This window comes from Eschrichtius robustus, chromosome 2 (genome assembly GCF_028021215.1).
Source record: "Eschrichtius robustus isolate mEscRob2 chromosome 2, mEscRob2.pri, whole genome shotgun sequence".
Classification (NCBI taxonomy): domain Eukaryota; kingdom Metazoa; phylum Chordata; class Mammalia; order Artiodactyla; family Eschrichtiidae; genus Eschrichtius; species Eschrichtius robustus.
The window spans coordinates 170521909-170534114 of NC_090825.1; the positions used below are offsets into that span (position 1 = coordinate 170521909).

The 12206-nt window shown below is 54.4% G+C and overlaps 1 protein-coding gene across 1 annotated transcript; it reads right to left on the reverse strand.

Annotated features, from left to right (window-relative positions):
- Positions 1-123: 123 nt before the first annotated feature.
- PALM3 (paralemmin 3) lies at positions 124-8724 on the reverse strand. The gene is made up of 7 exons (XM_068536896.1): positions 8595-8724; positions 5918-5966; positions 4939-5019; positions 4274-4416; positions 4051-4135; positions 2316-2361; positions 124-2219 (listed from the first exon to the last, which is right to left on the reverse strand). Exons 1-7 carry the CDS (start codon positions 8633-8635, stop codon positions 358-360), a joined length of 2307 nt encoding a protein of 768 aa, XP_068392997.1. The 5' UTR covers positions 8636-8724; the 3' UTR covers positions 124-357.
- Positions 8725-12206: the final 3482 nt, after the last annotated feature.

Here is a 12206-nt window from a genome sequence, read left to right on the forward strand (position 1 = left end):
AGCAGCCATATCTACACTCTCACTGATTCATAATCTTTGATTCTAGCAGAGTGAAGCCCTCCACTTCCCACCAGGAGACGGTGAGGTGGCTCTGTGCCAACAACACACACACTCACACTGTCCAAATGCTCAACATTTTATTTTCAAGTATGAAGGCTTTGTCACAGAAGGGGGCCAGGGTCACAGGCAGTGGCCAAGGGGTCCAGAAGCCCAGGTGGAGATGGACATGTGGACCAGCTGGCTCCCAGGTGCCATCACCAGTCCCGTGGTGCCCTGTCTGCGCCTGGGACCATCTGCTGATGCCAAGAGGCCGAGGTAGCTGTGAGAGGAGCTGGGAGTGGGGTAGAGGGCGTGGGCTCACATAACCGCACAACACTGGCACGTCTTCTGCTTAGGGCCGCTCGCCTCTTCGCCCTCAGGAGGGGCAGATGGCTCCGGCTGCCGGGCAGGCGCATAGGTGGGCACAGTGTGGGCACTGGGGTTGGCCCTGGGCTCCTCCACCTGAAGCAGTGGCTGGCACTCAGCAGGCTGCTCCTGAGCTGGGGTCTCTGCCAGGAGGGGGGTGGCATCCCCAGAGGGGTCCTGGCCCTCATCAGCGGTTTGGGGCTTCACTGCTTCTGCTTCTGGGGAGCCTTCCTGCTTCTCCTGGGGCTGCTGTCCTTCCTCCGGCCTTGGCTCCTCCTCGGCCCCCAGGGGGGCCACTTCGTCACTCACTTCCTCTGCCTGACATTCCTTTCCTCCTCCTGACTCTCTCTGCTCTTCTGGACTCAGATCTTCCTCGACCCCTTGAGTCTTCTCTGTCTGCAATGGCTCTTCACCTGCCATTCTCTCTGCCTTCTGTGATTCCTCATCTCCTTTTGTCTCTGCCTCCGACGGCTGCTCACCTCCCGTTCTCTGTACCGTCAGTGATTCCTCATCTCCTTTTGTCTCTGCCTCCGACGGTTGCTCACCTCCCGTTCTCTCTGCCTTCAGTGATTCCTCATCTCCTTTTGTCTCTGCCTCCGACGGCTGCTCACCTCCCGTTCTCTCTACCTTCAGTGATTCCTCATCTCCTTTTTCCTTTCCCTCCAATGCTTCCTCACCTCCTATTCTCTCTACCATCAGTGATTCCTCACCTTCTTTTCTTTCTGTCACCAATGGTTCTTCAGTTGCCTCTAACTTTTCCTCACCTCCTTTCTGCTCTACTCCCAACGGCTCCTCGCCTCTTTCCCTCTCTGCTCTCAGAGGTCCTTCAACTTCTTTTCTTTCTGCCGACAGTGGCTTGTCACCTCCTCCCATCTCTGTCTCCACCTTTTCCTCAACTCCTCTCCTCTCCGGCTCCAAGGATTCCTCGCTTCCTTTCCTCTCCACCACCAGTGACATCTCTGCTCCTTCTGGCTCCGCGCCTGCCTTTCCCTCACTTCCTCTCTTCCCCGCTGATTCCTCTGCCCGCCTCCTCTCCACCTCCCACGTTTCCTCCCCGCCTCTGCCGCCTGCCCCCGGTGGACTCTCATCCTTTCCCTCCCTTTCCAGTGCCTTTGGCCCTTCCACCCCCTCCACCACCAGCTCTTCCCACTCCTCACTGAGGGTCACTCTCTCCACCCAAATGAAGGACCCCTCCTCTCCTCCAAAGCCCCCCTGCCCATCACCATCAGGGCTGCCCCTGGGGGCACCTTCCCCTTCCCCAGAAGCTGCTCCCCCCGCTCCCTCCTGGAGCCTTGGTGAGCTGGTCTGTGCAGCCTCCAGGCCTCTGCCCACCTCCCGCGTGGCCTCTGAGTCGCTGCCCTCTGTGCCTCCCACCCCTTCCCAGACCACCTCCACGATACCCCTGTCCTCCCTGACCCACGAGGGGAGCTCTGGGCGTCCGGCTTCCTGTCTGTCCCCAATGGCCTCCATGACCATCTCCTCCACCTTAGCCTCCAGCTCCGGGCCTGTGGCCCCCGTGGTACAGTCCTCCGTGGCCCTTAGCCCCTCCCACACCACCTTCACCATGCCTCCCCCTTTGGCCTCATTCACTCCCCCGTCACATGCTGCCCCTCCCTGACTCGGCTCCTGCTCCGGAGGGGGGCTGGATCCAGGGCAGGGGCCATTGGCTTCTGAGGAGGGCCCTGCTGCCCCAGGGATCCTCCTTGGGGCTGGTGGAGCCCCGACAGCCTCGTCTCCGGACTTAGAGGGGGACTCTGGGTATGTGCCCACTGGTCCGGCTGGTATGGAGGCTCTCTTGTTTAGATCAGTCTGGCCTGGGGGCGTCAGAGGAGAAGGGGAAAGGAGAGATGGGGCAACAGAGTGAGATTCAGGCCCTTCCTCTTGCGAGCCCCAGACCTCAAAACACCGACCTGCAGGACCTGCCTCCACGGTGGGCTGGGATAGAGGACGGTGACCCTGCAGGGATGGCAGAAACAAGGTCAGGCCAGCCCACATCTCCACTTCCAGCCTCCTGCATGCCAGTACCCCTCCCCTGCTCAAACACCATCGATGGCTCCCCATTACCATCAGGACCAAACCCTCTATTGTACCTCAGCCTTCCTCACCTGTCTCATCTCCCTCTGCTCCATTGCGCTGCACACAGTAGGTGCCCAATCAATATTGTGGCCATGCAGCCAATCCCTCTGTATTGGGGACCTACTCTGCCAGCTACTGAGGTTACTTAAGGGACACTTAAGCCTTTTGCTATTGGAACTTACATTCCAGTGGGAGGAAGCAGGTAATAAACATAAAACAGAAATCTGTAATTCAGGGAGTGAGAAGGGCTATGATAGGAAAAAAAGAAAAGAAAAGAAAAGCAGGATAAGGGGCTGGGGAATGCCTGGGAGGTGATGGGGTGCCTCCTTTAGGTATAAGATGCAGGAGGGCCTCTTGGAGGAGGTGACATTGAACAAAGGCCTGAAAGGTGAGAAGAGCCAGCCTTGAGTCAAGAGGTGGGAAAGGGCATTCCAGCCGGAGGGGACAGCAAATGCAAAGGCCCTGGGGCTATAGTGAGTTAGGCAAGTTCAAGGAATAGAACAGAGGGTCAGGGTGGCTAGAGTGGAGTGAGGAAGGGATCAAGGGAAAGATGAGCCCAAGGGAGGGGAGCTGAGGACAGTCCTGCAGGCCACCTATGCCAAACCCCACAGATCTCCTATCCTACCCTCCTCTTTCCAGCCTCTAGGCCTTTGCCCAGGCTGTTTCCTCTGCCTGTATTCCAGATTCCCTTCCAGATTCAGCATAGATGTCACTGCCTCCAGGAAGCCGTCCCTGAGCCCCCAACCTCACTCAGGTGCTTCTTATGAGCTTCCCCTATATCCTGGGCTCCCCCCTCACAGACTCTTTGCACCCCATCTCCTCATCTGGACCGTGAGCTCTCTTGGGCCAGGAATCATGCCTTGTGCATCTCTAGCAGGGAATTCCCGGCTTAGACTAAAAACCCAACAAGTGCTTCCTATCCCAATTAAAGGTCTCCTCTCCCCTTTTGTCCTGAGACAGGCACCTGGGAGCCAAGGTAAGGCATCAAGGAGAGGTGGGGACTGTGGAAAACCCACACTTCACTGTGGCCAGGTGCAAATGTTACTGGATCTTTGGCCTTCAAGGACAACCCAGAGAGCCAGATTTTAATGTGAAGCTGTCTTGGTTTTCAAAAACCTGTATGTTGTATGGCCTGCGTTGTATCTTAATAGAGGCATTACCAAAACAAAACCCAAAACTCCAAAAGCCATGTAGATGCCCCAAATCATGAGAGCATCTCACGGTGACCCTTTCCCACCTTTGAGACTGAATTCCATGAACACTTCCCCACATTTGCTGACTGCTTTCCTCATTCAGGTCATATTGGCAACCATATATCAAAACGGTCCCTTGGGCCTGTTCCGGGTACTAAGCTGTGATCTCACCGACCCTCTCTCACACCTCTTCCAGGTGTGTGCTGTTATTATGCTCATTTTAGAGATGGGGAAACTGAGGCTTGGGCAAGGAAAGCGACTTGCCCAAGACCACAGAGCAGAGGACCCAGAATCTAAACTGTGCTTGGAGAGGTCCTGCTTTGGGGTCTGCTTGCCACACCCCCTCCTCCCACCGCCTGCTCCCCTAGCTCCTCACCTGTCGGCGCCAGGTGGGCCTGCCTGCGGGCTTGTGCTGGGCACCTGTGGAAGCACTTTGTAACAGCTGCAGCTGGGATTGGAGTCTGGGGAAGAGAAGGGGCTGCTGGGAGCCTGGACCCCAGGCTTATGGACCAACCCCACCCGAAGTGTCAGTTGGAGTGGGCTGAGGGGTCTGGCCTAGTCAGGCTGGGGCAAAGCTGTCAGGCAGGCGCCCTACTCACGTGAACAAGCTGCCTTCCAGGTTCCGGATGCGGGCCTGAGCCTGGTCCTCAGGTGAATGCGGGTCCTGTGAGGCGGGGTCCTGGGGCCGCTCTGGCTCTTCAGCTGCCCCGTCCATTAGCCAGCGTTCCCGGAGAGACTTCCTCTGGGCATGGCAAGGGGCACATGGACTACCCCACCTCATGTAGCGCCCCCCTCTGGACGTCCCACCCTGGGCAGATTTCTTATTGCCCTACAACCACCCAGATGGGACAGACATTTCTCCCTCAGGCTGGGATACGTGCCCCAACAACGCCAGGTGGGGCAGACACCCCGTTACCAACCCATAGCTTTCCCACGCTGGAAAAAAAAACACCCATCAATCTCCCCAACCTTTCCAGAATGGGACAGACACCCCCAAAGGTGAAATCAATGTCCCTATTAGCCCCTCCCTACCCCAAAGCGGAACAAACACCTCCATTGTCCCCATACTCTTCCCAAAGGTGGACCAAATGTCCCCATCACAACCACCCACTCTCCCAAGCTGGGGAAGACGCCCGCCCCCAAAGCTGGAACCAATGCCGCCCCCCATGTTTAAACAGATCTTCCTTTGGTTCCCAGAACTGACTCTCACAGACACCCCCACTTCGTTGCCCGGGATAAGCAGGCGCCCCTGCCCGCCCCCAACCTTGAGCCGCTCCACACGGAGTTTCTCCTCCTCCAGCTCCCGGCGCGCGGCGCGGATCTCCTCCTGCAGCCGCCGCTTCTCCTGCGCACAGAGGACCCGGAGCTGCCCGCGGGCCGGGTGGGGCCGGGCGGGGCCGCCTTCCCTCCTTCCTCCCTCCCTCCTCCGCCGGGCTCCCGGGGGCTCCCGGGGCTCCCGGGACTCCCGGGACTGCAAGCCGTGCCGGGGGCGGAACACAAGTCTGGGCCCCGGGCCGGGAGGAGGCTGCGGAGGCCCTGACTCAGCAGCGGGTGGGGGCGGGGCCGGCGGGGGCGGGGCCGGCCGCGCCCGGGATGCTGCAGAGGCCTCGCCCGCGCGGAACTGGGGTCTGTGGATGGGAGGGCCTTGGAATGGGAATCCGGGGGTGGGAGGTGTCTGAGATACGGGGTTAAGAGGGACGGGATTCAGAGAGATGGGGGTCCAGATATGAGGATCAAAGGGAGGGGGCTAGTGAGATGGGGGGTCGGAAATGGAGGTGCAGTCATGGGGATCCAGCGAGACTAGGATGTAGAGAAGGGGTCCAGAGAGATGGGGGTTAGTGAGATGGGGAGTTCAGAGAGATGTGGTCCACGGAGATGGAGATTTAAATATGGGAGTTCAGAGAGATGAGGTCCAGATACGGGGGTCTGAGAGATGGGGTTCAGACATGGGGTATCTTGGAGACTGGGGTTCAAGAGTGGAGCATCGGATGCTATAGATTTCGAGAGTGCGGAGTTCGCAGCTCTCCATTCTAGGGGTGTCAGTGATCAGAGGAACTGGGGAGCGGAGGGGCCTGAGGATTTAGGTGGGGCGCCCCGAGAAAGGCTGGAGCTGAGGGTGCTCCCCGCACCTTCAGAGCCCTAGGCCTGCTCCCTGTGATAGGAGGGGGGAGAGGAAAGAGCTTGGGGCAAGGCTAGGGTTGCCCAGGGCTCCAGGCTGACCGCACTGGTAGGGCTTCACTTACCGCGATGACCTCTAGCCGCTGCCGGTAGAGGGAGCTCTCTGCCATGGGCCTGCAGGGAGAGGGAGGGGGCTGCCAAAGGGGTCTCCCAGGGGCCCACACCTCAGCAGGCTCGCCTCTCGAATACCCCTCTCTGAGCCAAGATCCCTGAGCTGCTTGGAAACCAACCAAAACCCAGCACTTTCCTCTATTTCCCCTTTGCACCTGGGAGGAGTCGGGGCAGAGGGCAGGGGTTCTGTGAGGGGAAGAGAGCAGAGACCATGACAGACTGAGCTAAATCCCTTCCTAGGCTTGACAACACCTCTCTGAGCCTCAGTTTCCCCATCTGTAAAATGGACCGGGATAGATTGACCCTCACCTTGCAGAGAGAGATGGCCTTGCAAGGAAGTATCCATGCAGGAAAAAACTTAGGACATAGTGCTCCAAAAACAGTAGCATAGTTTATTATTAATAATAATTTTAGGGAATTCCCTGGCGGTCCGGTGGTTAGGATTCCATGCTCTCACTGCCGAGGCCCCAGGTTCAATCCCTGGTCGGGGAACTAAGATCCCACAAGCTGTGTAGCACAGCCAGAAAGAAAAAAAAAAAAAAAAATTAAATAATTCCCATGACTAATAATGTTTTTGATTAATTATAATAGCCATTCCCAGAAACTCTCGAATCCCACCAGACCCGAACATGCTCTGTGTCTTTTTCCATTTCCACACCCTTTCTGGACCTTGGCTCCTACTCAGCATCCCTTAAGCGCTGGGGGGTGAGGGAGTCTGGGGAGAAAAGTGTCCATCCCACATGGACACATGCCATTGCCATGGTAACTCTGGAGTTGCCTCCGCCACCTGCAAGCCACCATCCCTGGGGGCAAGGGCCACCAGGTCACACTGCCTAGTGCTGGACTCTGAACTGGGAGGAGGGGGAGGGTGACTCGCCATTTAAGGTTTAACCTGAGATTACCCCCATCGTTGTCCTCCTCAAAGCACCCCAGGATCCCCAATTCCCAGCCTCCAGGGCCACCCCTAGTCCATTTGGGCTCCCCCTGGAAGCTGGAGGCTGACTGGTATTGCAGGGCACTTCGGGGACAGTCATCATTACATCAGCCTATCATCAGAGACATGCATTGAGCACTGACTATGTGAAGGTGCTTCACAGGCCAATATCTAGAAGGATATAACTGTCTGCCTGTTGGCCCTGACACTTAGCCCAGGGCGGGCACAGAGCAAGCCCTCAAACATTTATTAAGTTGAGCACTAACTAACCTCATTGCCCAAACTCTGGTGGGGCCTCCCGGATCTTCTCTGGCCTCACCGTGAAGGTATAATAGTGAGTTCACATTTAGCGCTTGCTATATATAGCGCTCTAAGTGCTCTATGGGGCTTTCGCTAGGCTCCCACAGCCACCTCCCCCTCCCCCTCCCTGCCCTGATCTTGAGACACTGTAGTCAACTTTTTGCTGAGTTGGCATTCCAACTGAGAAGAAAATCAGCCAACCATTAGCCAGTGCACACCACGTGCCAGGCACTGTTAAATGCTTTACTCACAGTAACTTATTTAACCCTCTCCACCATCTTAGAAGGTAAGTATCAATAGTAGTACTGTCCCCATTTGACAGATGAGAATACTGAGGCTCCAAGAAGTGGCAAAAAGACTTGTCTCATGTCCCCGAGTCAGGATTGGAACTCAAGGCTCTCAGATCCCAAATACTGGGAACACTGTGGGGAAGAGGGAAGTCTAGGCATCCTCCTCTTGACGGCCAGGAGACAAGAGATCAGTCTGGGGTGTCCCCAATTCCAGTTGGGGCAGGATGCTGAAGTCATGCTTTACAAGGTATCCCAAAGGAAGCTCAGACCCCCTGTTAATAAGTTTGCCCCTGGGGGGAAGGCTAAAGTCCCCCCCTCTGCTCTCCCACCCCCAAGATGTAATCTCCCTGCCTCTTCCTTGCTGGGGGGAGGATCGGATTCCCATTGCTAGGCAACCAGGTTTGTAGTTGGTGAATAATGCAACGGGGAACCCAAAAGAGTGAAGAACCAAATTGGGGTCCCTGGGGGGAGCCCCTTTTCCAGAACTCTTTACAAACCTCTGGAGCCCCTCCACCCTCTTACTTTAAAAAGCCCTCACACCTTGAATATTAAAATAATCTGCACATTTCGTTAGATGTTGCTTATCTCTAACTCGACAAGAAGAACATTCACGGTGGTGGCTTTTTGCCCCACCAGGAACAGTTGGTGGTCATTTCATTAAGCAGGTGATCATTTCCATTTTGCCATTCTCTTTCCCAGTTTGGGAGCTGCTAACTTTTTCCTGTTGGATCTCAAGCATTTCCTCCCACCCTGGACACTGAGGGATGATTCTAGAGGCAAAACATAGGAGTGAGAGACCCTGACATTCCCTGCCCCTCACCCAAGTAATAGCCCCACCCCCCCAGGCTGGACTTTGGGCTTGGGCCTGCCAGCGGAAAATCCCCAGAAAAGAAGGGGGTGAGGGTTCACACCTCCCACCCAACTTTCTGGGGAGGGGGGCATCGAAGAGCATGGGGGGGTTGGCTGCCGGCCGCCCTTCACTCTCCCTGGCCCCCTTAGGAGAGGCTAGCTGGAGCTCTCACCTCCCCTGCTCCGTGGAAAGGCCAGTGTCTTCCATGAGCCCCTCCCAGGCCCTGCCCACTGGCCCCCCTGACCCCAGACACTTACATGGGTGTGGCCGGAGACCACACCTGGCTTTGCAGGGCCATCTCTGCCCAGAAGCCCACGTTCTGGTCTCTGAGTCCAGGACCCACCACCCGCTTGCCGAAAGGTGCCCTGGAGGCTGTGACTTGGCTGTCGGGAGTTGGGGGGGGCTGCAGGCGGGCACTGGGAGAGCTGGTCCAGCTGGTTTGGGCCAGGAGGCGGGAGACGCATGGGCCGGGGCGAGGGGGGCTGGGGGCTGGCGGGCAGTTCTGGGGAGGTACTATCAGCTGTCCTGATCAATTATTTACCAGCCAGTGGCCTCGTTGCTGCACTCAGCTGCCTCCTGGCAAACACACTCTCACATGTGTGGTCTAGCGGGTGGACGGGAGTTGGGAGTCCCTGACCCCCTCAGACAGTGGCACCTCCACTTGCCCCCCTAGACATTTCTAGTCCAGTTGCCCACCAAGGGTCACCCACCTTTGAGTACTGTTGCACACCACACAAGGGATACTTTTACACACTAACTGCCCTCCCTTCTTGGACCCTGGTTCTGGGGCGAGGAGGAAGGGCTGATCCAGCTAGAGGATTCTGGAGACCAGAGCCTGTGCCCCATGGGAACCAGAAGGTCTGGACTCTGGACAACTCTGGGCAACTTCCCCTAGGTTTCTAGGCTTCAGTTTCCCCTTTTGGAGAATAAGAGAATTAGATCAAACAGCCTCCAGGATCCTGGACACCCCTTAGATGTGATAACTATTGGGGGAGTGTGGTGATGGGAAAGGTCTAGAGAGCTTCCTACCCAAATCTTGAGGGTCCCTGTTCTACCCCACATCCCATTCTTAAAGGGCCAGCACCCCTTTTCTCAGCTGATTATATGTTTCATCCAACCACCCTCTTGGGGAAATCATTTCTACTCTCCAGGCTGGTCTCCTGCAGCCCCCAGTGCTTCCCTCATCACAGCCCTGGTCACACTGTGCAATTCTGACATAAACCTCAATGAGAAGAGCCCTTGTCCTGGGTCCTTTGCTTTACTTATTTATTTTAAAAATTTTTTAATTCATTTATTTTTATTTTTTATTTTTTGTGGCCACACTGCACTGCATGCAGGATCTTAGTTCCCCGACCAGGGATAAAACCCCCTGCATGGAAGCGTGGAGTCTTAACCACTTGACCGCCAGGGAAGTCCCCTGGGCCCCTTGCTTTAGAGGGCCTGCTCCCCACGGGGCAAAGGGAATGTACCCAGCTAAATCGTCCCTCCCTGCTCTAGATCCTACACAGGGTGGCCAAGAAGTGGCCAAGGGCAGCTGTGGGCAGAGGGGTGAGGAAAGAGCATGGGCATGTGGGATGGGCTCCCTAGGTGCACGCACAAGGCTCCTCGCTGTGTAGGACAGTTGGGGATGGGAAGCAAAAGGGGCCAGACTGAGGGCTGGGGTTTTCCTGTGTCCCACATTCAAGTACAAAACTCCTAGGGATTCAAAATATTTTCAATTGAACCTGGCCTTCTAGGTCATTCTACAAGTATATTTGCCATGATAGGAAGAGGGAAATATATATATATATATGCAGCGCCACACAGCTTGCAGGATCTATTTCCCGACCAGGGATTGAACCTGAGCCTTGGCAGTGAAAGGGCCGAGTCCTAACTACTGGACCGCCAGGAAATTCCCCTGAGAGAACATATTTTTAAAAATTAGTTTTTGGTTTTTTTTTTTTTAAAGATTGATTGATTGATTGATTGATTGCTATGTTGGGTCTTCGTTTCTGTTGGAGGGCTTTCTCTAGTTGCGGCAAGCGGGGGCCACTCTTCATCGCGGTGCGCGGGCCTCTCACTATCGCGGCCTCTCCTGTTGCGGAGCACAAGCTCCAGACGCGCAGGCTCAGTAGTTGTGGCTCACGGGCCTAGTTGCTCCGCGGCATGTGGGATCTTCCCAGACCAGGGCTCGAACCCGTGTCCCCTGCATTAGCAGGCAGATTCTCAACCACTGCGCCACCAGGGAAGCCCTAAAAATTAGTTTTTAATTGCGGTAAAATACACGCAACAAAATTTACCATTGGTGGCATTCGGTACATTCACAGTGTTGCGCAACTTTTGCCACTATCTTGTTCCAGAACCTTTTCATCACCCCAGAAGGAAATCCTGTACCCATTAAGCAGTCACTCCCCATCCCCCCATCCCCCCCTCCCCCCAGCCCCTGGCAACCACCTATCTGCATCTGTCTCTATAGATTTACCTATTTTGGACATTTTCTATCAATGGGATCATACAGTATGTAGCCTTTTGTGTCTGGCTTCTTTCACTGAGCATAATGTTTTTAAGGTTCATCAATATTGTAGCATGTGTCAGTGCTTCATTCCTTTCTATGGTTGAATAATATTCCATTGTATGGATGTATCATATTTTGTTTATCTATTCATCTGTTGATGGACATTTAGGTTGTTCCCACCTTTTGGAGGAGAGAATATATTTTATGTAATTGCTTGTAGTTTGATTTTATAACTGTTAACTATTTGGATGTATAATATATAGGCTTCCCTTTGTACCCTTGTCCTGTGTTCCACGTTGAGGCAAGATTGTTCTGTTTATAATTGTGTCTGTCTCCCAAGCTCAACTGCAACTTCCAAGTCTGGTTTATCTCTTTGTTCCCAGCATTGGGAACATTCTTAAACAAGGGTTATGTGTCAGGCACTGTTTTAGGCATGGGGGAGTTGGGTGAGCATGACAAACAGAAAATGCTGTAATGCAGCTCACTTTCCAGCCTGGGGTGGGGGGAGACAGATAATATACAAATAAAGGAAGAAACAAAGGTAATTGATTATAACTGCAGTATTGGGTGAGTTACAGAAAATAACAGGGATAGGGTTAAAGAAGAGCTGTGTTTGATGTAGGCTGGGTGATCAGAGACCACTTCTCTGAAGAACCAAGACCTGAATAGCAGAAGCCAACCATGTGATGAGTCATTCCAAACAGAGGGAAAGGCAAGTGCAAAGGCCCTGGGGGTGGGAATGCAGCCGGGGGTTTGAGGAAAGCATGAAGGCTGGGATGGAGGAGTGATCAAGGGAGATGTCAGGAGATGAGATCTGAGAAGTGGGAAGGGCCTTCTGAGCCAGGGTAGGGAATTTGGATTTTTCTTCTAAGTTTGGTGGGGAGTCACTGGAGGACAGTGAATGTCTGGGACAAGGGTGGCGAGAAGTGGATGAATTCAGAATATATTTTGGAGGCAGAGCAAACAGCAATCCAATATATGAATGGATTGGGGCAGGGGCTGAGGGAAAAAGAGAAATTGAGGCTGACTTCTACATTTTGGGCATGAAAAACAGAATGAGTGAGTTGCTATACATAGTAGAGAGGAGTAGAGTTGGGGGAAACCAAGAGTTCAGTTTCTAAAGTGTTCATTTTGGCATATCTATTAGACTAGGGACTGTTGGATATGAGTCCAAAACCCAGGGGAGAAGTCAGAGCTAGAGATATAAATTTGGGAGACATCAGCATAGAGATGGTATTTAAAGCATGAGATTGGAGTTTGTCAAGGTCTGAGTGTTGGCAGGAAAGAGATTGTATACTTAAACCAAGTAATTGATGAGAACTCAATAGAAGGAAATAATCAAGGCATAGTGCATACCCTGGGTTCGCCACAGCCA

Bases quoted from the DNA above. Each gene is read 5' to 3' on its own strand.
- PALM3 (XM_068536896.1), bottom strand. From the start codon at position 8,635: ATGGCCCTGCAAAGCCAGGTGTGGTCTCCGGCCACACCCAT. The intron at 4,417-4,938 runs GTTGGGGGCGGG...TGCCATGCCCAG, and splicing joins TCCGTGTGGAGCGGCTCAAG to AGGAAGTCTCTCCGGGAACG. The intron at 2,220-2,315 runs GTCGGTGTTTTG...TGACGCCCCCAG, and splicing joins CGTGGAGGCAGGTCCTGCAG to GCCAGACTGATCTAAACAAG.